The sequence below is a fragment of the Leishmania martiniquensis genome, chromosome 29 (genome assembly GCF_017916325.1).
Source record: "Leishmania martiniquensis isolate LSCM1 chromosome 29, whole genome shotgun sequence".
Classification (NCBI taxonomy): domain Eukaryota; phylum Euglenozoa; class Kinetoplastea; order Trypanosomatida; family Trypanosomatidae; genus Leishmania; species Leishmania martiniquensis.
This window is the reverse complement of record NC_090164.1, coordinates 463,419-485,906: the sequence shown is the minus strand read 5'-3', so window position 1 is coordinate 485,906 and position 22,488 is coordinate 463,419. Positions and strand designations below refer to the sequence as shown.

The 22,488-nt window shown below is 61.6% G+C and overlaps 6 protein-coding genes across 6 annotated transcripts; all 6 read right to left on the bottom strand.

Moving 5' to 3' along the window:
* Positions 1-614: 614 nt before the first annotated feature.
* Positions 615-2,957, bottom strand: LSCM1_04420 (uncharacterized protein; the record flags this gene model as incomplete). The annotated part of the gene is made up of 1 exon (XM_067321929.1): positions 615-2,957. The coding sequence occupies one exon, from the start codon at positions 2,955-2,957 to the stop codon at positions 615-617; it is 2,343 nt and encodes a 780-aa protein (XP_067177024.1).
* A 1,260-nt stretch (positions 2,958-4,217) lies between these two features.
* Positions 4,218-10,163, bottom strand: LSCM1_04419 (uncharacterized protein; the record flags this gene model as incomplete). The annotated part of the gene is made up of 1 exon (XM_067321928.1): positions 4,218-10,163. The coding sequence occupies one exon, from the start codon at positions 10,161-10,163 to the stop codon at positions 4,218-4,220; it is 5,946 nt and encodes a 1,981-aa protein (XP_067177023.1).
* Positions 10,164-11,639: 1,476 nt separating this feature from the next.
* On the bottom strand, positions 11,640-13,061 carry LSCM1_04418 (uncharacterized protein; the record flags this gene model as incomplete). Its single annotated transcript, XM_067321927.1, has 1 exon — positions 11,640-13,061. The coding sequence occupies one exon, from the start codon at positions 13,059-13,061 to the stop codon at positions 11,640-11,642; it is 1,422 nt and encodes a 473-aa protein (XP_067177022.1).
* A 748-nt stretch (positions 13,062-13,809) lies between these two features.
* On the bottom strand, positions 13,810-14,907 carry LSCM1_04417 (uncharacterized protein; the record flags this gene model as incomplete). The annotated part of the gene is made up of 1 exon (XM_067321926.1): positions 13,810-14,907. One exon carries the CDS (start codon positions 14,905-14,907, stop codon positions 13,810-13,812), a length of 1,098 nt encoding a protein of 365 aa, XP_067177021.1.
* A 1,132-nt stretch (positions 14,908-16,039) lies between these two features.
* LSCM1_04416 (uncharacterized protein) lies at positions 16,040-17,836 on the bottom strand (the record flags this gene model as incomplete). Its single annotated transcript, XM_067321925.1, has 1 exon — positions 16,040-17,836. One exon carries the CDS (start codon positions 17,834-17,836, stop codon positions 16,040-16,042), a length of 1,797 nt encoding a protein of 598 aa, XP_067177020.1.
* A 1,649-nt stretch (positions 17,837-19,485) lies between these two features.
* Positions 19,486-21,261, bottom strand: LSCM1_04415 (uncharacterized protein; the record flags this gene model as incomplete). The annotated part of the gene is made up of 1 exon (XM_067321924.1): positions 19,486-21,261. One exon carries the CDS (start codon positions 21,259-21,261, stop codon positions 19,486-19,488), a length of 1,776 nt encoding a protein of 591 aa, XP_067177019.1.
* Between the last annotated feature and the right edge of the window lie 1,227 nt (positions 21,262-22,488).

The window sequence follows — 22,488 nt, the reverse complement described above, 5'->3', positions numbered from 1 at the left end:
GCAAAGTTCCTTTTTTTCTCTCTCCAGCAAGCGAGGAAGGAGGGGTGGGGGGAGGCCGCGGACTAGTTGCCGCCGACAAGCTGTGTGTCCTCCCTCCCCTCCTCCCACCCCTCCCCTTATCGCAGGGATGCGTGAATGTAATGCTCTTCTTCATCTTGTTGGGAAGGGGGGAGAACCGTTCACTTGTGTCAGTGGGTACGCTTCTGGCGTTGGAGTCGCCGCCTCCCCACCCACCCACCCCCGAAAAGAGCACCTGCCTCCCCCCTTTGCAGTATCGATGCTGAATCTTTTGTGTTCCGTCTTTTTTTTGTTGTTACTGCGGCTCTTCTTTGGGGAAGAGGGGAGGTTCCCTTCACGATGGAAGTGAATGGAAGAGTCTGTCTGCGCGGGTGCACTCCAACCTGCAGCGCGAAGGCGGCCTGCGACGCTGACGGTGCGTTTCGGCTCACTTTGCAGCGAGACGGCAAAAGTGGCGATCGTCAGCGAAACGGAAGAAAAAAAGAGAGGGCGCAGAGATGCTGACCACACTTACACGCGCACAGTAATGCGCACGTGTGCTCCCATAAAAGCCTTCGAGATGCAAACGCACCCAGCCTGTCATGCCATTCCTCCACTCACGAGAACATCTTCGCGAACATCTTCTTCTCCCTCGCCTTCTCAGCCTCCAAAGCCGCCTTGGCCCTGTTCAGTTCCGCCACAACAGCCGGATCGTCCTGTGAAGCCGCCTTGGCCTTCTCCAGGTCCGCCACCGCCTCCTTGTACTCCTTCAACGCGCTGTAGGCCTGCCCGCGGCGGAAGAGCGCCTTCGGGTGGTCTGGCACGAGGTCGAGCGCGTGAGTGCAGTTGTTCACCGCGTTCTTCCAAAGCCCAAGCTTGACGCTGCAGGAGGCAATGTTGAGGTAGCACGAGAGGGAGATTTCGTGCTTCTTCGTCCTGTTCTCCTCGCTGCTCGTGTCGTAGAGCTGGCCGAGGATGGAGAGCGCCTGCACAAAACGCGTCTGCGCCTCAGCCCAGCACTCTTCTTTGAACAAGCCCTGCCCCTGCTCACGCCGCTTCTGGGCCATACGCAGGCGCTGTGGGTCACTCTTCAAATCGCACTCGTCCTCCTGCCGCTCCTTACTCAGTCTCACCAACTCCTCCTCCTTTTTCTTCTCCTGCGCCCGCACGCTCTCGTAGTACGATGATAGCTCAGGAAAGTGCTCCGTGACGTGGGACTGCACCTCCGCCAGTTTATCGCTCAGCTCCACCTTGCTCGCCTCATCGCCCTCGTTGCGCACATACGCGTCGACATCCTCTATGTAGGCCCGCATCTCGGTCTTTCGCTCGCTCGACGCAGCGCAGTTGTCGACGGCGGTGAGGGTCTGGAGAATGTACGACTCCAGCTGATTCAGTGCGGCTAGTCGCTCGTTGATCTGGGCGTCGCTCTCCTCCATCTGCTTTTCCATTGCCATCCACTCCGCCACGGCCGCCACAGCCGCCTCGGAGAGCGGTCGGTTAATGGGGGAGTTCACATCGAGAATCTCAAAGCCGATGAGTTCGACTTGGTGAGCCTCCGCAACTGCCGACGCGGCGGCGGCTTGGGCAGCTTGCTCCTCGTCCTGCGGCTGCCGCGTTGCCCTCGTCAATCGGCGCACCTCAGCAAGAATCGCGCTGCCCTCCGCCACACTCAGGTTCGCATCGAGCGATACACCCACACGCGTGATGCCGAATACCTCCCTGATGGCCTCGGTAACGCACACTGTGCGCCATCCGCCGCCAATCACCTCAACGCGGGGGGCGACGGCGGCTACGGGCGTACCGTCTTCCGGCCCGTTCGGCGTCGGCAACCTCTCCTTGATGGCCGTGAGCATCGCGCGCACCGCCTGCAGGAACGGCAGCGCCGCCTCCTCCATCATTGCACGCGTGACGGAAACGGTGATGTCCATGTCGCCGCGCAGACCCTCTAGCTGCACACGTGTCTCATCCGTCGTCGAGAGCACCTCCTTGGCCTTTCGGCACTCGCGCAAGATCTTGCGAAAGGACTTGACATCACCGCGCAGGGGTGCTGCCGCCGCCCCAAACTTCTTATCCAGCTCACCGTACACGTGGCTACACAGAAGCGCGTCGATGTACTCGCTGCCCATGCGCAGCGTCTGGCAATCCACTTTCTCCACGCGCGACTGAGAGGCAAGGATGAGGGAGGCGACAGAGCAGCTCTGTCCAATGTCGATCAGTACCACTGGCACTGCGGCACCGTCGTGTGTCGTGGGCAGGCTTCTGTACTGGAGGTGATGAAAGTACACAGCGGTGGCCTCGTCCGAGTGAGCGATGATCGCGTTTTCTTGCGGGACGCCAGCGAGAAGCGTGGCTTGGCGAAGCGCCTCAAACGAGGCAGCGCTTGCTGCGGACGGCACAGCCAAGCAGACCGGAGAAGTTCGCATCATCTCCTTATCTGGTAAGAAGTGCAGGAGCGACTTGATGTAGAAGGCGGCCACCTGCGCAGGGTGGGTGAAGTGCTCCTGCGTGCCGAGCTGCCGAGATTTCAACACAGCCGCCTCAGACATGGCTGTGGCGGGTGAAATCACCTGCAGTGACACGGCGGCGTCCGTCGGCACCTGCTCCCCCGATGTGTAGCCAAAGATCCACGGCGCAAGGTCGACAATGGTCTCAGACGCCTTTGTCACCTGCCGCGCCGCCGCGTTCTCGCCGAAAGAGCGAGCCTCATTCGCGGCAAACGACACCACGGTGCTCGTGGCCTCGTTGCCCAGGGCATTGCGTACGATCGTCGGCATCGGCTTGGCTGAATTCAAGAGAGCCACGCGAGTGGTGGCGGAGCCAATATCGATACCGACCGTATACGTGGAAACGGTTGCTGGTGAAGCCGGGATGGTAGTCGGGGAATTGGGCGGGGATGGTGGGGTCGTTGGAGACGCTGGCGAGGCCCCCGCGCCTGTGATCGGTGCGTCCGTGGCGCTCATTGCGGTAAGAAAGGGAGGAAAGATGCTTAGAAATATATATATAGATATACTTTTATCTCAGGAGCCTTCAGTGCCTTGACGAGAAGAAAAAAAAACGTGGCAGGCGTGCACGTCGGAGAGAATGAATTAAAAGGGCAGAAATAAAGAGAGAGAAGCTGCTGGACCGCGTGGGTGCGCTGTGAGCCCGTGGGCCTTCTTGCTTGAGTTGAGCGAATGCGCGCAATGGCTGTGGTGATGCTGGGTCGCTATTCACTTTGTGAATTTTTATGTGGGATTCTCGTTTGCTGTGATGTGGCGTAGATCTGCCGCATGCCGCACATGAAGAGATGAGGAAGGCGGCAAAGGGGGCAGTAAAGCGAAGAGTGCGCATGCACGGAAACAACGAAGGGAAGCCGTGGATAACGAGAGGGGCCGCGTCGGCCAAACTTCTCCTCGCTAAGATGGCCCACTGTCCCCTTCTCCAAAAAGCGAGAAAGCGGCGAACGCACGGCGGCCTCCTCACAAAGGCAGAACAAAACATGGGGCCCTCTACACGTCAGCACGCATGCACCGTATCACGAAACCGCTCGAAGAGAGGAAAGGTGCCGCGAGGGGCGCGGGCTAGCACACGCGCAACGGCTGGCATCTCGGCCAAAGCCGCTTCATGCAAGCACGCACCTACACGCATGCCCACCCCCCGATGTGACGCCCTCTCTCTCCCCGTCTATAAGTATGCCACTTTTTTGCTGCTGTTTTTTTTCTGTTGTTTTTGGGGTGCGTGTCATCACTGTCCCCAGCCCGAAGTGTCGCGAAGCAGTGAGGCCATACGAGGTGGAGAGAGGCAGAGAGACAGAGAGAGAGTCATGGACGGAAAGAATGAGCCCAAAGCAAGAGCCAAAGGGTAAGGAACGGCCTCACATAGGAAAGGTGGCAACGCCCCCCACCACCACCATACACACACACACACACACCTGCGTGCCACAGCGTTCTCTGGAGAATCGGCGATAGACCAACGACCGCCGAGCAAAAGCGCGCTTGGGCGCGTAGGCGGGAGCTTTCGCCTCTCCTCCGCACTGATAGACGGGTGAAGCGGCACGCAACAGGACTTACCCCATACGTCAGCACAACGGCACCGCCACTCACACATCGCGCCCTTTTATTGGAGGGGTGGGTGTGCGGCTTCGCCTCTTGCTACGCGGTTCACGCACTCACTCTGCACTCATCGTGGGCACCAGTCCCGTCTGCGTACAACTTCCTTTCCCTTCAAGTGCATGGGAGGAGCTATCCGATGCTGTTAAACATGTCAACGTACTGCAGCCGCCCACGTGGCCGCGCTGCGCCACGGCCGGCCATCGTTGGCTGCAGCACATTACGGCCGACAACGGCGTGGACACCGCCGGCCGGGCGAGGTGTTGGCACACCTCCCCCGGTATGGGTAGGGGCTGGAGCACCTGGCCCAGCGCGCCCTGGGCCAGGCTGCCGTGCAGTGCCCGGTGCTGGTTGCTGCAGCAGCGCCGCCTCCAGCGGCGCTGGGCCAGGTGCGGCAGCGGAAGTCAGCCCCGCAGCCCCAGCCGGAGCGGTGGGGGCACCTGCTTTGGGTGCCATTTTGGGCGGGCCTGCCTTGGCGAGCTCTCGCAGGCGCCTCTCCTCCTCCGTCTCCTCGAACAGCCATCTGCCTGTCACCGAGTCAAAGGTTGGTGGCTTCTCTGTGTCAAGGTGCATCGGCTTCGCCTCGTTCGTCTTCTCCTCGCCAGCCGCCTCACTATTACCGCGCCGAAAAAGAAAGTTGCGCAGGGCATCGAGCGAGCGTGCGCGACGTGGTGCGGGCTGTTTCAGCTTGCTGGCAGCTGGTGCCTGAGCAGCCTTGGCGCCGGCGTTGCCCGCAGTCGTTGGTGCCGCTAGCTGAGGGGGCGGAAGCGACTGTCTCTGAGCCTGTAGCTGGTGCAAGGAAGTTACTTTGGATGGTGCTGGCTGCTCTGGCGGGTGGAGAGCAGCTGCACGCTCATCACGCGTTAGCTGGGTGGCGGCGGTGCCAGGCGACGAGGACGGCGGCGGCGCGCCGTTGAGCGAGAGAGGGAGCTGCGGGGCACCTGTTGGTCGCTGCTGGGGGTTCTGGGGTGGCGACGGGCCCATATGGTGCTCCTCTGAGGTGGCGGGCATCGACGGTGATATAGCTGTGTTTGGTACCTCGCCAGCGGCGTTGTCGGCGGCCTGCTGCAGCTTCTCGCGCGAGTGTGATGAGGGTTCAGCGGAGGTGAATGGGGAAGGCTGCTGCGTGGCTGTCTCTCTCTGAGAGGCCGGCTCACCCCTACTCGCAGCGGTAGCGGTGTCTGCGGCATCTGGTGGTAGCGGCGGTGACGGTGGCGGTACCCCACCGAAGAGGTACACGAGCTCATTGAGCGTACGTGGCGGCGTACGGAGGGAGAAGGCCATCGGTGGCGGCATGCGTTGTAGAAGTGCGTGTAGCGCTTGCCCCGCCTCCGTGCCAAGCCCCAGCTCGCGCAGCCACAGCACCTGCATCATGCGGTACCCAACATCGCTTTGAGGCTGGCCATGTGGTAGCCCATGAAACGGCACTGGCGGATCAGCGGACTCAGGAAGCAACAATGGTGGCGCCCGCGCATCAAGCAGCGCACTCACCAGGTGCACCAGCTGCGTCAGTAGCGTCTTGACAGGCGTCAGGAAGCTTGCACGGCAACCCTGCGTGGGATGGTACATGCCGCCGACGATGCCAATGTGTCGCTGTATCTCCCCCATGATCTGCCGCTGGTCGGGGCGTGGCAGCAGATCCTCCACATCTTCTGGAGTTAGAGAGGATGCTGGAGGTAGAGGCTCCGCACCGGCGCGGGCCGGACCCGCCGTGCCGAGCGGGGTGAGGTGCAGCAGCAGCAAGCACGTGTGCGCCTCCACGACGAGGTGAAGCTGCTCGAGCGTCATCGCAAGCTGCAGCAGGCCATCCCCGCTGTGGCGAGTGAAGTTGGCAAGCAAAACTGCAGCGTGGCGGCGCCACGTTTGCTGCAGCATCGCTTGATCGCGCAGGAAGATCTCCTGATGCCGCTTGGACTGCGGCTGCGGCTGCTGGGCAGCCTCAGGCATGCCTCTTCCCTCACCTGCCGCGGCCCCCTCCACGGCCTCCTCATTTGCCCTCGGAGGCGGCAGGGCCAAGGGGGGGAGCGGCATCTCGTTGAACAGGCTGTAGGCGTGGGCCAGCGGAGACGTGATTAAAAGCTCCTGCTGCATGACCGCTTGCACACTGCGAAGGTACAAGTCCTTCGCCGGGCACATCATGGAGATCAGCAGCGCGTGCACATACAGATGCGCCGCGAGGGCGGCCTCGACTGCCTCCACGCGCTGACCCGTGCACAGCAGGTCCTCGACTCGGCGGAGCGCGGCAGACCGCTCCTTCGGGTCGCAGGCAACGGCGCCGGTTACCGAGTTCAGCGGCGACATCGACATCAGCGCATCATTCGACCTCGCTCCGCTCGTAGCACCCGCTGCAGCCGTGACGTTGACAGTATGGCTCTTGCTACCAGCGGTGGATTCGCGCCGGCGAGCTTCGGTCTCGGCCGCCTCGGTGAGAAGCTCGGCGAGTCGGCGGCCACCGTTTTCCTTCCACACAAAGTTATCTCCAGCCTTTTGCGGCAGCGCGTCCAGGAGCATCAACTCAACCACGCCGCCGAGTGGAGCGGGGACGCAGCCCTTGAGCGCCTCCATAACCCGCGCGACCTCCATACCTGTCGCTTCGTCCTTCGCCACCCACGTGTCCGCGTGCAGGGCATACGGGAGCACAGCGTCTGTCAAGGATCGCACGTAGTGCCGGCCGTACTCGGTGCCGCGAATGCCCTTGCGGTCCACCAACGACCCACGCGCCGTCAGCGCCTCCGTCACGCTGCAGAAGCTGACACAAATGCCGATGCTGCATCCTAGCGTACCTGTACCGAGAGGGCGCGGTACCGGCGACGTGCTGGCGCGGTTGGATCCGCACAGCGACGTGGCACGCACTGACGCACTGCAAGAGGAAGCCGAGGGAGACCGGCCACTGTTCGTCACGAGCGGCGACCGGGAGCTTGGGTTGAAGCATACCGCGATACATGGAAAGCCTCTCCTGTCGCTGCTGTTGCTACTCTGCACCCCCGGCGGGAGGGTGGCACCGCCGACAAAGATGGCGAAGCACGGCGCCATACTACGGCGTGACTTCCTGCGCGCTGCCCCTCCCGCAAATGACCCTGTCAGCGACGTGCCGCCGGACAAGACGCAGCCTCCACTGCTGCTCACGTTGTTGGCGTTTAAGTGGCATCCGGAGTGCTGAGCAGACTTGGAGAACGGGTTCACCAGCGTAGCGCCACCTGGTGTGCGTGCGGTGGCGGCGCCCGTCGTCACGCTTGCCAGATCGCTAGATACCGGAGCAGCGCTGAGGGCACCGTCGCCGCCAGCGAGGTGAGACGGCAGTGCAGCGATGGAGTCGAGCTCTGATACCGGAGGTGCTAGGTTGCCCTTGGAGAGCGACTGCGGGCAGCTCGGCTCCAGAGATGAGGCGGACAAGTGGTTGTGGTACCTCGGCGGCTCAGGAGGTGGCGGCGGCTTCTGCTGTCCCGGCACCAATCGAGCTGAAACGATAAAGCTTCCCAGAGTTGAGTAAGGTTCGCGTATTGCGGTGCTGTTAGAGGCAGCGTTATCTGCGTCCGGCATCGGCACCTTCAAGCTGGTGAGGAGGGAGCTCTCCTCTGGCTCCAGGAATGGATTGGATACAGAGGGGCAGTCGTGACAACTTGACGTGTCGACCACAGTGCGCGACAGCTCTGCCCGATTGCCCGAGTTGAAGTTGCCCTCCAATAAGTTTTTGCTGCGCAGAGAGGCCGTGTCCGGAAGCAGCCGCGAGGCGCTGCTGTCGTAGATAGCCCTTGTCGACAGCGTCGGAGGAGGGTAAGCGCACCGCTGCGCTACCTGATGAGCTGCCTGATCGGCCAGCCCCTCTTGGTGCCGCTCCTGCTCGTGCAGTTCTTGGGTCAGAGGCGGTGGTGGCCGTTGCTGAGTCTCGAGCGGCCGTTGGACCTGGATGTGCGTGTCCATGCTACTGAAGGGGTTAGCAGTTCCTTCGTTATGCACCGCCGAATGCGGAGGTTCAGCGTATTGGTCACGCGGTGGCTGCCGCAGGTGCTGCCCAGCAGCGCTACCGCCCTCGCACGGCCCATCCCACATGGAGCGGCCAACCGCGAGGTCGCCGTCTGTGCAACTGGAAGCGCCGCCGTTGACGGCGCAAAAGTCGGCGTCGCCCTGCTCAGCTGCTCCCTTTTGTGTCTCCAACAGCTGCGTTACCCTCTCACAGAATGCTGGACGCAGCGGCATCGGCGACCCGCCGTCCACAGCCCGCACGTCTTCATCACGTATATAGGGAGACGCCGCATAGGGGTCGCGGCTCATGTTGGGGAGCAAATTTGAGGTGGAAGGGGCTGACGGCGGCAGCAGATGCTGCGGCTTCTGCTGGTATGCTTCAGGCATCGAGCCTGCCCTGCCCCCTCGTGGCGTAGTAAAGCCCATCGCGGGCCCAGCCACGGTTGCGGTATCGACGCCGCCTGGAGCAAAACGCGGCAGCTGTTGCCCCGGCTGCGGAAGCGGCGGCAAAGAGGGTCCAGCCTCCCCGGCCCCCTCCGCTGCTGGAGTGGCCTTGGGGCCTGACAGCCTCTCTCGCGCACTCAAGTCTGCGCCGGGATAGCATGACAGCGGTACTCTTGGTGCTTTCCCTGCGCTGGCAGAGCCATTGGGCGACGGCGGCACGCTCCTTTGAACCCCGCTATCTGGTGCGTGACTCCGCAGTGGCGGCGGTGCCGCAATTCCACCGCCGCCACTCTTGCTGGGCATTGCGCGGAACGGATTGACGTGCGCCACGGCGGCGACAGGGGGATCGCTGTCGCCCGTGGATACGCCTCTGGGCTCTTGCTCGCCTGCGCTGAGTGCGTTCTGCGACGACTCGCCGGCGAACGTGGACAGCGCTCTGCTTGGGCCAAAACATGGTTGGTGGGTACTTGCCGCGCTGTACACATTCGCTCCTGGCGCAGCCGCATCGCCCCCGATTCGGCCATTGCGATGTGCTGGAGAGGCTGAAAGATGAGAATCCACCGAGGCGGCGTCTGCGCCGCTGTCATGGCTTCCGCGCTCGACGTCGGAGGTTCGAGGCGGTACGCCTGCCTGCTGGAGGCCACTATGCCATGTCTTCATGTCCTTTGGATCGCCTCTCTGCTCGTTCGCGGGCAGCGCTGCATTCCAGGTGAGAGGGTCCTCGTTGCCACCCGTAAGCTGGTGAGCCCTACGCAACGGGACGGAGTCTTCGGCCCCTGATGAGGCAAGACTGCTCTGCAGCGTCCCCAACTCCTGCGCCAGCGACGACGCTCCTGTGGCTGCACTTCTGTCCCTGACGCTGCGACTATGCGCCAGCGCGGGTACGGGCTGACCACGCGCCCCCAAGTACCCCTCTGCCCTCAGCCCCGCAGCCGCAGCGTCAGCCTCCCTGCCGCTTATTGGGGTGCCTTGCCTCTCGTTCATTGAGGCCGACAGGTGCTGCTGGGGGGAGGCTGAGGGGCTCGTGAGGGGCGTGTTTCGTAAGGGCGTATGGCGGGCGCCTCGCGAGGTGAGGGCGGCCTCCAGTAGCTGGCGACCACGCGACGCACTCGCGGTCGAGTCTGCACCAGAGGAGGCGGCACGCAGCGGACGAGGCACGACACGGTCACCCCCGCCGGGCTGAAGAAAAGTTGGCACGCTGCGACGCAGTCCGGAACCGCTGCTGGACAAATGCCCGGGCGAGAGCAGTGTACGGCCACTTCCGGCATCGATGCCCGCAGTCGACCCCGCTGCGACGCTCGCTGAGGCGCTGCTGCCGCGTGACGAAGGACGACTACGATGCAGCGCACCAGCCGCTGTGGTGCTCGCACCGGAGATCTTAGTTTCAGCTAAAATGGAGCGAAGCTGCTCGCTATTGCGTCTCGGTGCCCAGTGGCCGGCAATCTCGCTCGGGCCACCTGGCGACTGGCGACCGTTGCCTGAGGTGCTCGAGCCTCTAGGCCGAGTGATAGCCGCGCCGCTCACGCGCGTCGCCAGCGGTGGTGCTAGAGGGACTGCGGTGGGATCGGCCGCCGAAGGCAGGGGCACCGGCGGCGTAAGCGGCGACGGCGCAGGAGGGAAGACTGGCTCCTGCGGCACCCCCGCCTCCGTCTGTTCCACGAACGAGCGCATACCCCCCGCGGTCGGTGCTGGCGGCGGCGGTTGTGATGCTGACAATGAAAGCGAGGGTTGTGTAGCTGGCGAAGGCAGGCCACCGACACTCGGATGCGTCTCCCCACCAAAAGCGTAATTGGGTACGGGATACCGACAGCCGCCGCCTATGCGCGAGCCGCCGGACTTGGTAGAAATAGAGAGAGGCTGTGGCGGCGGTGCCAACGGGTCGCCGAAGGCTGCCGCTCTCGGTAATGCCGGATAAGGAGGAGGCGGGCCACCAGAGAGCTGCTCTACGGCTCGCTGAGGGGATGGTGGCGAAGGGTAGCCTTTCATCGCATCTGTGGCGTCTGACGCCACAGGTGGCCAAACCGGAGGAGGCTGCGCAACCGGAGCCGCGGGCCCTGCCGGTGGTGCAGAGCCGCTACCGGTGGTAGAAGGCGGTGGCACCGTAGTACCTGAGAAAGGGTTAGCGTACTGGCTGTAAGCACTCAGCAGGTTGGGCCGGCGAGCTACCAGCGGATCGGCGCTGGAGGGGAATAGCGCCCCTGGCGGCCCTGCAGGTCGCTTGCTGAGCCAGGTTAGCGGGTGGGGTGCGCCGCCAGAGACGGCGCTTGTCTGCGGCGGGGGCGGTAGGCTGCCAGACATTAACATGCAGGACAACAGCCCTCCAAGCGCTCAGGCGAAGCGAGTAGGCAGCTGCCCAAAGAAAAAAGGTATGGAGGCGAAGCCAACACACTCAGAGGGTACCAGGTCTCGTTCAGAAAGCGGAGAGCGTGTCCGTGCGCTTGGCGCAAACGTGCAACACGTGCAAGGCGTGAGGCTGTGGCGAAAGGAAGAAGAGAGAGAGAAAGGGGAAAGCGTGTGAGAAGGTCGCGCACAGCTCACAGAGTTGCGGCTGTATTTATCTGCCGATGATCTCTTTTTTTTTCTACTTTTTTTTTGCAATGTGCTCTGGCGTGATCGTGTGTGTGTGTGTGTACTGTGTGTGTGCTGCGTGTATCCGCTTTCGATAGCTGCGTCGTGTGGAGGGAGCAAAGGCCGCCGTCGATGCCGCCACAGCATTGCAGGAAGAAAATAAAACAAAAAAAGAGATGCGCGCGCAGATGGGAAGCTGAGCGAGAGAAGGTGGAGATGTCACATGAGAGAACCAGACAGAGTGAGAAAAAAGGGGGAGGGGGGAGCGTGCGAAAGGTGCACCGTTTTTTTTTCGTTTGGGGCGGGGAGGGGAGAATAGAGAGCGCGCGCCGTGAGAAAGGCGTGAGTACAAACGGCCTCAGCCCTCCCCGCACACACTCCCTCTCCCCTCTTCTGCGCTACGACGTCGAACATAAGGGTGACGCAGGCTGATCCTCCCACGCATACACACGCACGCACACGCACAGATAAGCATAGGAGAGCGCGGCCACCACCACCCCTCGACAAGACCACCGCGAGAGTAAAGTGAGATCGAATTGAGGTGCACGTCCTGGAGAAGTGTGCACCAGAGCGCTCCTCTCAGCTACGTTCACCTTCGTCGTCCTCGTCGTCGACGAGTCGACACAAAACGGAGCGGCCGTCTCGCTGCGGCGGTGGGTTTGTCGGTGAGACGCTCGCCAGGGTTGCGAAGCGGGGGGTAGCTCGCATGGACGGTGTTCCTCCGGTAGCGGCAGAGACGCCCTTGGTGGCACGAGGAGCGGAAGCAAAGACAGGCTGTGACAGCTGGCGTCCGCGAAGGCGGGCGAGCAGCGGCTCTTCCGCGTCTGCGTCGTCCCAGTCACCGTGGTCCTCATCGCTATGGACAAAGAACTTATTCTGCTGGATGTCATTGCTCTTGGGTGCCGCAGTTGGCGGTAACGTTGTCGAGGGTGCTACGGAGACTGCGGGGCCTTGGGCCTGGAGCGCACTCGGCTCCTGCTCCTCGATTGGCGCCGTTGTCACCGTCTCCGCCGGCACGCGGCGAACACCGCCGTAGCGTGCCAGCACGCGTTTCAACTCGTCTTCATCAGCGGGCATCGTGTTCTCGGGAAAGTTGACCTGCTGCTCTTGCTGTCGTTGCCGCGCGCGGTGCTGGCGTTCCAGACTACGCCAGCGCCGCTCCATGTCCTCGTTGAATGCTCGGAATGCACGCTCATCTGCGTCCTCCTCATCGCCACCTCCTCCATCATCGTCGCTGTTGTCGCCTACCGTGGACGGCTTTGGTAACGAAAAAGATGCAGACGATGATACCGGTGGCGGCGCTCCTTCTGCACCTGTGGAGCTCAGCGCCACGTCGGCATGGCCGTTTCCTTCCGCGTCCTCGTCACTGCCGCTGTCTAGCGCCACCGCACGCGCCTCGGCGCGGCGGGGGCGGCTGCGCAGCATTGTGAGGAGGTCCGTATCATCGTGTTCAGCACGCTCTTCCACAGCCTCTTCAATCTGGCGGTTGCGCTCCTCCAGCTCGCGCGCAGCCTCGTTTTCTCTCTCCATCGCCGCCAGCGGGTTGAGCTCTGCCTCTGCCTTTTCATTTTCCCACTCTTCACGCGCCGCCGCATTTTGTTTGTTGAGGGAGTAGAAGTCGCCCTCGACTCGCCGACAGCCTTTCTCGCAGATGTAGCCGCCGGTGTCCTTGGGGGTCTCGGGGTCGGTGAGCAGGCAGTACTTGCCCTTGCAGAAGCGGCACGATATTTCCAACTGCCAGACGCGAATGCTGCCGAGGTAGCGTTTTTCGGTGGCCCGTCGATTGGCGTAGACGTGACTCCCACGGGCGATGCGTCGGTCGCAATGATCGCAGATTAAATCGAACGGAATAGCAAACGTCTGTCGCTTCACATTATCGCTGCCGGCGTCGCCAACACCTCCGTGTTTGCGCTTACCGCGCTGCTGCTCCTCGAGTTTTCGGAAGTCCACATCGGGGGCGATGTAGTAGCCGGAGCTGTACGTCGCATTGATCTTGGACATGAGCTGCCAGATGGGTTGGCACACACCGCACAGGGAAAGCAAATCGGCCGCAAGCAATCATGCACACAGACACACACACACAGACAGATCCTGCCCGCTCAAGGGTGTGCTTATGCACTCCTGCAGCAGATGATTGGCGCGGTGGAGAACGCGAGAAAGGGCTTCGCGAGTTCATTTCAATGAAAGGTATGCATACGGTAGAGGAAGCGTAGAGACCGAGGAGGCGCGTGGGGAGGGGGCAGCAATGCAGTGAAAGTGCGGTGAATGCGTGACTCCTGAAAGGACACGCTCACACAGCAAGACATGCAACGTTGATGTGGCGCGCGCACGTGCAAGTGCATGCGCCCGTCACAGGCTCCATCAGAAGGTGAAAATCTCTGGCAAGACGACGAGAGCAGCCTCCGGCAAACGCAGCACATAAAACGAAAAGCTCAAGGCATTGTGGGGGCGTGGGATAGGGATCCGAGTACCCGCCGCGCATACATGATGCAGATCCGCGGCAGTTGGGTGGGCCCCGTCTACACCATACCAGAGCGGGTGGCACCAGTTCACCCCCTTCCCATGCCTGTGTGTCCCGTATCCGCTCACACACCGAGACACGAGTCAACGTCCGCTGTTACCGCGTCGGCCATCTGCACACCATGTTGGCACATCACCCACACACACACATACTTTTTCTTCCGCCAAAGCACTGTCGCAGACGGTCCGCCGCCACTCGCCCCCCCATGAAGCGGGCGACTCCCCGAACTTAAGACTGCAGCTGTGGCAGCGGAAGGTCTAGCCATTTCATCTCAAACTCCTTCAAGGTGGCTACGGCAGTGGTCTGCCTCCGATGCGAGTCTGCTCCATTGCTGTTGGTCGTTGACAGGTCCGCGAATTGGCGGACCCAGTCGTCTGCGGACGCGGTGGCCTTCTCGCCCTCTGCTGTCTCTACCATCTCCACACGGTACCCGCGCTGCAGCACACTGCGCAGCAGACCCCGGTTCCCGTAGCGATGAAAGGCGGCCAGAGCACCAGGGAGAAGTGGATTACGCTGTCGAAGCACCTTCATCTGCGGGCTGTCCGCAAAGCAGAGCTCTTGCAAGACGCCGGCGAAGCGCGCAGGCGGCGGCGGGAGCAGAGAGGAGGTCCATGGTAGGCGCACCGGATACCCGTCCCTGTTCACCACCACCGTCGCGGCAGAAGCAGTCGCGGGGTCCGTCTCGCAGGAGTGCTGAGGTTTTGATGTGCCTGCCGCAGGCACCGAAGATGCCACAACATAAGCGCCCGACTCCAGCGGAAACGTGAAAAAGTGAGTGATGGCATCTTTTTTGTCCTCCAGTGTGGCACCACATGGCACACACGCATAAAGCAGCTCCTCCACGGCGGTCTTTGGTGCCTGTGTTGGTGTGCTGGCCTGCGTTGGCGCCAGCGACAGCACCGGCATCTGCCGACGATGCAGCGCGTACGCCACAGCGCCGTCTCGTGTATCCTTGCAGGTCACCAGGCACTCCCAGTCTCGCATGAAGGGAACGGTGTTGTTCACATCCCGCGTGTACACATCCGCCTCCTCCTCCTGCCAATATCGCAGTAGCTGAACTGTGCAAGACGTATTCCGAGACGCGGCCGCCGACACGGCGCCGGCCCCCTGCTTTGGGGGCGGCGACTGCCCTCGCGGCTCTGCGGAAGCAAAAAGTTGTTGGCTGTCAACGATAACCAGATTGCGAGTGAGCGCTGCGGCAGAAGTTTGAATCAGCTCCAGGAGCACCGCCGCCTCTTCGCCCTCCCCCGGCACGACAGAGGCAGCTGCGATGTCCACGTAGACGGTGACCCGCTCAAATCGTTCTGGGTGACAGTCCGCCGGCATCGCAAGTATCAGTGCCGCCGTTGACGCGCCCGTAGGATATAGATTGTGTGTGTGTGTGTATGTATCAAGTCAACTGCAGGTTGGCCTTATACAGGGGGAGAGGAGAGGGAGAGGGTGGGTGACTACGCCAACTGAGAACAGAAAAGGTCGAGAGACAAGAAAAAGAGGAGCCCACGACATGCACGGGAAGAGGTGTGATGCAACAGAGTGCCGGCGCAGAGGTGAGCCCTCACTTCTCTTCCCTTTTTCACAGGGCGCCAATAAGCGCCGGAAGGGACGGAAGACGGCTCGATGCTGTAAAGGCGTTGTGCGTGGCTGGACGTGTTAGCGGCGGAGGGGAAGGGGGCGGTAATATGGATACACGTACAAGTCAATCGATGATGGGCCCTTTTGGGGCCTCTGAAGAGCGCACTCTCTGCGTCTCCGTGCTTGAGCAAGGAGTCAAAGGGGAATAGGAGCGAGTGCGAGAGGGGAGGTGGCAAGAGGGGTCCGCGGCGATAATGGGCAGCTGGAATCTGCCGGCTGAGGGCGCGTACGTGTACGTGTGCGGGTATGTCGGTGCGTTCAGTGCGATGGAGAGAGGAAAAGGACCCACCAAGGCAGAGGCGGAAACAGATTAGCACCGGTGCACGGGCGGTGATAGCGGGAGGGGCCAGGGAGAGAGAGGAAACGACGAGAGATGCGCAGAGGTGAGTGCCCAAGACGAACGAAACCAACGAAAGGTGTGGCGTTGGTCGCTGGCAGGGTCAAGACAACACACATACAAATGTCCCCAGCCATATCTTCATCGGTGCCACGCAGGGGAGCCTTTTTTGTTCGCCCCCCCCACTCTCCCTGCTCAGCACTCACGACTGCCTCAGCTCGTCTCTTCGGGAAATGTTAGAGCCCTGTCAATCGAGATTTACGGGGGCAGAGGGGCACGCCGGGTTGCTGTTCTTTTTCTTCGTCCCTCGAAGCGCTCGCATGGAAACGGCGTCTCCTCAAAGCAGTTTGCGCACGCATGCGCATATATAAATGTATATATGTATAGACCCGCGTGTGTGCAGGTGTGCGGGCCCCGACTCCTCGAAGGGAACGCGGGCGCATCAGCATCGCCGACACCATCCTCTCTCCTTGCACGGCCTCGTACTCCTCAGGCACTCAGCGGAGGCAGCCCAGCAGCGTTCAGAAGAGCCCGCTGCTCAGCCGCGCACTTGGCTTGGAAGGACAGCAACTCTTCATGCGCGCTTAGGGCGCCCTTCAACGCTGTCCCCAGCAGCATCATCTGCAGCGGCACGACGAGATACGCGCTCAGGCACGTCAGCAGCCAGGACGGGAGAAAGAACTGCAGCAGTGGGGCAGCGGAGGCGGTCGCGTCATAGCTGGCGGTCAAGACACGCCACAGGCTCCACAGCAGCTGACCTGCCACGAGGAGGCACAGGAGCAGCCGCAGCTTGAGAAAAAAGAGAGTTGAGGAGCGGTGGAGAGCACACTCGACAAAACGGCAGCGCAGCAGAGCAGCGCGGCGCTGCTGCTGCCTTTGTTGCTGTCGATGGCGCTGGCGGTGGTAGCGCTCCAAGGCGGTCACCGCGTCGTGCGGTGCTGGGGCTGCGTCATGCCGCCCCTCTGCGGGAGCGACTGACACTACCGGAGGCGTCGACAGCGCTGCTTCCGCCCCACGCGTGGTAGGGCTGGTGGGTGGGGGAGAGAGAGACTCTGTGGTTGGCGAGGGCGGCCGCCCCTCGTGCGGTATGGTGCCAACTCTAGCAGGCCGGCCTTCGCCACCCTCGTTCACCCAGCGGTCGTCTTCACCTGTGGCGTTAGATGTGGTCGCAGACGCATTCAACACGAAGGCCTCCGCTGCTTCTGTCCACGCATCTCCGGCGCAGAGCCACATGAAAACGCACACCATGAGTGCGCTTGGCATTGCAACGTATAAAGTCCAGCTCCAAGCCCAGGTAAGTAAGCTGTCTGCCTGCACTAGCAGTTGCAGGTACAGTGTCGCATGCTGAAGTGCAGTACAATACCACGCCTTGGGAGGGAGGAGCAGTAGGCTGGAGGGGAGTAGTGCTGTCGCATGAGTCGCACTGAAGTCGTCGCCGCGTCTAGCTTGGTACTGTTGCGCGGCATATCGGCACCACAAGCCATACACGCCCTCCCACGTCTCCTCCGTCAGTCCTTCGGGCAGTGACGCCGATGGCAATGAGCCGACAGCACAAGCGTTGTGTAGCCGTGCTGTCATGGCACCCCCTAGGTCTTCCACCAAGTGAATGTGCTCAGCCGATGGAACCTGGTAGCGTCGCTGCAGCCACGTCAGTGAGACGCCTTCTTTGCGGAGCTCAGCCTCGCGAGCACTAAGAAGATGAAGCAGGTTCTCGAGACGTTTCCGCGCCTCGTAAGCCCACGACAACTGCAGAGGAAGCCGTAGGTCGCGCGACAGCAGTTCCACAGCCGAGGCCGCGGTGGCAGCTGCACAGCTGTCCACGTCGCCAACGCACTGCTCGGGGGGCTCAAGCGTGGGTTGGGCTTGCGTTGCCGCGTTGGCATCCCCCGGCCTTTGAGCCTGACGTTTTGCCGTCTCTGTTCCTTCCTCCACTATCTGCCCGCCTGCGACGCGACGAATGTCCCCATCGGCGTGCGGGCCCCTCAAAGGAGTAAGGAGTTCCTCGAGAAACTGAATGTACGCATCCGGGCAGCCAAGTCCGAACTTGATGCATGCGGTGTGAACGCCCAGCGCCAGCGGTGGTTCGGGCAGCGCTTCTAATCTATGCAGTGCGCTGTCAAGCAAAGCAGCCCGCAGCTGCGCAACGCGCTTGTCCCTGTATTGCTGGGGCACGGAGGGGGTTCGTGCGCCAACGGCGGCCAAGCAAACGAGAGCTGAAAGCGTACACAAAGCCAAGATCGCCGCCCGTACTGCAACAGGCAAGGAGGAAAAGCGAGTGTGCACCATGACGAGCTGCAGCGCGCCGTGAAGGGTCGCAAAGACTGCAAAGGCCCGCTACCGATGGGGGGAGGAGGGGAGGGGACGCGCCAGCCGTGTATAAGCAAGGTTGCCGCCTTTCCTTTGACTTCCCGTTCTCTTCAGTGTCCTCTACCCCGGTGGCGATGCCTGTAAGAAAGAGGGCGCCGACGTGTACGTGTATGTTTATGTACGCACAGAGCAGAGATGGGGATGAGATGGGAGAGTCGGGAGACAAAGTTGCGCAGAAGAGAGAGAGAGAAGGCAGAGGACGTCACAGCGGGGAAGATGAGGCACGCGAGTGATGGGGCCGCACCATGTTTGTGGCTGGTGCTGCTACAGCCCTATGAAGAACGCCGCCAGATGGGCGGCAGCTGCTAGACTACAGCTGCTGTTTACGCGGATGTGTACCCTTGTGCGCGCGTGCATGTCCTCTGGTAAGGTCGCCGAGACTCGATCTGGCAACGGTCGTGTCCTTTGCCTCTCTTTCTGTCTCTCGCCTTCGCTTCCTCCCTTACAGGGGTGAAGGGCAGCACCGTCTCCGCTGCGTACAAGTTGGAGAAGATAGCGCGCATATGCGCGCGCCACCACGCATAAATAGACAACCACTTGTCACCCACACCCCATGTGAAGGGAAGAATGCGCACCTCTTGCTTGGGCCTCTGGTCAGAGTCGCTCCTCTCCGCCATCCACTCAAAGCAAGGGGGATGGGATAGCACGCCTCCGGTGACCGCCACTACTCCGTTTCGGCAAGCTGAAACTCCGCGAGACCTCAGCAGAGAGGAAGGAAAAGCCACAGAGTCCTCGTCACCATTGTAAGCGAAGCACGTCACCCCCCCTCCCGCACGCACACACGCACACAGAGCGGGCACCCTTGAAATCTGCAGCCGCTTTTGATGAGCCAAAAAAAAACGGTAAACAATCGACAGAGCAGGCGATAGAGGCATGTGAGGAGAACAGACGAGAGAGGGGGTGAGTGGGGGGGGGAACATTCACTGCACAGAGTACAGCCATGAAAGCAGAGAAGAAAAAAGGGGAGAGACGACAACGCCGAATAGCCAGGCAGCAACGGTCCTATTCGCTGTGGGTGTGGGGAGGGGATTATTTTATCCCTCACTTGCGTATGGGCAAGGAAGGGATGAGGATGGAGAGGGGATGGGGAGGTGGCGGAAATGTCCCCCAAGCAGATGACCGCGAAGGCGAGTGGAAAACGCTGTGAAAGGGCCCACAAAAAAGGGGGAAGAAAAAGAGTCCGAAGCAGAATGCGTGTGGGCGTCGTCTCAAAACGCAGAATGGAAAGAAGGAGAGGGAAGGCGAACGGCGTGTGGGTGTGTTGTATGATGGCGCTGTCGGCATGACAGCTTTGGGAAGCGTTCTCTATTCATCTTCGCCACCCACCGCCCCAGGATGCGGCGCATCGGTCATCGCGCGGCTGCCCGGCGGGAGAAGGCCTTCTTGAGTGTAAAACAAAATAAGCGAGGCGTGTCGCACGCGCACGCGTGCAGACAAGCACATGCACCACAACCGCAGGCAGAGAAAGAGAGGGTGCGGCGGTGTGAAAGGGGAAGGAGTGCCGCCCCCCTCACGCACACACACACACACACAACTCCGGAGAGCATCAGCGGCGGCTGTCGTGCTCTTTACGCGCCAGAACCGAGCAACCAGTACATCCAGTCCAAGGGCAGATAGAGCAGGACTGCAATCACCGCTACGCGCCAGAGGACAGCGTAGTGCCGCTGCGCCATGTCCACCGCGCAGAACCACACGGAGAAAAGTGGCACGGGTCGCGACGAGGGCAGCGGTACCGCAAAGCCGCTCCACACAACCTGCCACGAGTACAGCACCGAGACGGCACACACAGAAAAAACTGTACCGAGCTCGCGTGTCAACCACAGCGAAAGCACAGCAGAGCTCATGCCGTATCCAGCGTAGTACATGGAGCACTGCTCAAAGTGGCGCAGCTGGTACGTGAGCGCTGACCCGCGATGGTGCACCGCGTCCGGTTGCTGCTGCGCGGCGTACCGGTAATCAAACACGTAGAAGGCGTACAGCTGAGCGTTGAGGACCGCGCACAGTGGTGTGCCGATTAGTGGCAGCCGTTCTATGGCGGAGGCAAATAGCGCGAAGGACATAGTGGCCAGCGCCTTGAACAAGACCTCGCTGATAGCCTCTAGCTGAAGAATGACGGTGGCAAAGAAGTCGGGACTTGCGGCGATCGCCTGCGACTGGTTCGGCAAAGCCGCGGCCACTGTATGCGCGTGATGGTGGCGGGCAGTGGTCAAAGCAGCGGCGGCGGCTTTAGACGCGTCGCCGAGCACCCAGTCCTGCAGCACTGCCGTCGGTCCCTTGTGGGTAATCATGCGCCATACTAGGCTGGTGGTGTGCCGCACGTACAGCGGCACGCAGAGGAGAGGCGCTAAGCACATGAGCAGTAACGAAGGCGGGTGTCCCCGCGCATCGTCTTGAGTACCAACCTCGCCTTTCCCGCACATGTCGGCGACGGGATATAGGGGGATAAGCGAAAGCCATGGCGGCGCCGCACCGGTGGCGACTGACGGTGGCGGTGGTGACATTGGAAGGGGGCGAGGAGAAACGGCACTGGCGTCACTGTCACCACTACCGGCCATAGCTTTGCTCTTCGCAGGCCTCTCGGCCGGGGCCTCGCGTAGTTCAGTGCCGCGGAGCACCCATCCCTTGCGCACTAGCCAGGTTTCACGGTAGAGCTGGTTGAACCATACGAGTCCGATGATCTGCAGAAGAGTGTAGAATGGCCATTGGCCGACATACTTGAGCATCCACAGAGTAAGTCGCACGAGCCACAGCAACAGCACGAATCCCAGGGAAGTGGTGAGAGACCTCGCTGCAGCGGCACCGCTATGGTTGCGCGTGCCCCCTGCCAGGCGCGCTGCGGTGGCAGTCCCATCGCCGGCGGCTACGGCGCGCGCCGGCGACGACGTGCTCGAGGCAAGGTAGTGCGAGAGGCCCATGTACATGAGCGTCAGAGCAGCAAGGGCCAAGTTCGCTAGGAGGTTCTTACGCAGCAGCATCCACAGCTTCGGGTCTCGCTCCAGTAAACTCCACGACGGCATCAAGAATATGCGCGCCAGGCGCGGTGCACCAGCGCCACTTGCACACAGCAGCGCGGTCCGCGGTAGGGGCATAGCGAGCCCTGGTGTTGACGCGGTCGGAAGCCCATCACCTGCGGCCGCCCTCTCAGCTGCATCCGCTAATGGTACAGATGAGGGCGTAGGAGGTGTCGCTTGGCCACGCTCAACCACTACCTCGGCGCCGTCCCGAGTGCGACGCCTATCCAGGGTGGAAGACCACACCACAATAACGCCGAAGCTCTCCACGACGCCTTGGCAGAAGTTGTGCACCTCCTGGCGCACTTGAGAGGCCGCTATGCCCACCGGCATCTGAAAGCGTCGGGCAGCGGGTCAAAGCTAGGGCACTTGGTTGAGAAGAATCGAAGGGAGTACGTAGCAGGAGGGAAGCTCCAGGGCTGCAACAAGCGCGTGTGCGTCGGATTGCTGTTGTACATGCGTATGTCTGCACCGATGGATCGATGGGCGTTGAGCCGGGCCTCCATGAAGGTGCAGCTGCTCGCACAAGACGAGGAGCGAAGGGTTGGGTGGAGGAGCATCGAAGTGGAAAACAGGAAAGGAGGGGGGAAGAGGGGCTCGGTGGATGTTGGAGGGTCGCGGGTGGGGAGAGGGGTGGCACCAGCGCAGCATACCTGCCCTCTCCTTCACTCTTAGTCACCCTCCGCTTTGCATGCCGCCGCCTGAGGTGCCGGAAAGGTGAACGGCACAAAAGGAGAAGATGCCGCATAGAGCCTCTCTGGCCCGCGCTCTTGCCAGCGTTCCCGATCTACGCTGAAATGTATATGGTGGGTGGCCAACTCGCACCGTGTGACCTTCGCGCACCGCCTTCCCACTCCTCCTCTTCCCTGCTTGCTTCCGCAGCCAACACAGCCATAGGGAAAGCGGGGGACGGGACGGAGGCATGACATGAAGTGCCATACTCAGCGGCTTCACGAGAGCTCCACGGAAAGCCATCGCGTACCTGCCACATAGCAGCAACGTGCTGCCACACAAGAGCTCAACATCAGTCCACTCCTTCTCTGCACGGTCGCCATCGCCGCCTCTCCCCTCGTTCAAGCATGACCTCACAAATGAACCAGCATCACTGCATTCAAGCTGCACCAGCCATCGAACCCTCACTAAGCACACGCCAACGCACAAAAGGGCGAGAGAGCGACAAGGATAATTATAAGTGGCACACAGCCCAGTGAATCAGAGGCGCGAGGGCTCATCTGTCTTTGGGATAGGTGATAGGCACGGTGTCTACAGCCCTTCCAGCTATTACGATACGCACGCGCAGGCGCACCCACAGATACGAAAACACCGCCTGCTCAGTATGCTAATGTCTGGATGTGTATGGAGCAAGCAAGCCTGTGTGCGCGCCAACGACTGTGTCTATGCAGCCTTTCCGCGGCGCGCCCGTGTCCACCCCTTCACACATAGCGAAATCAATCACGATAGAGGAGAAAAAGTGCACAAACAGACTCGCGGGAAGGCATGAAAGAAGAGAAGAGGGTTCGATGCGCGCACGCACACACACACACGCACGCACGCATGCAT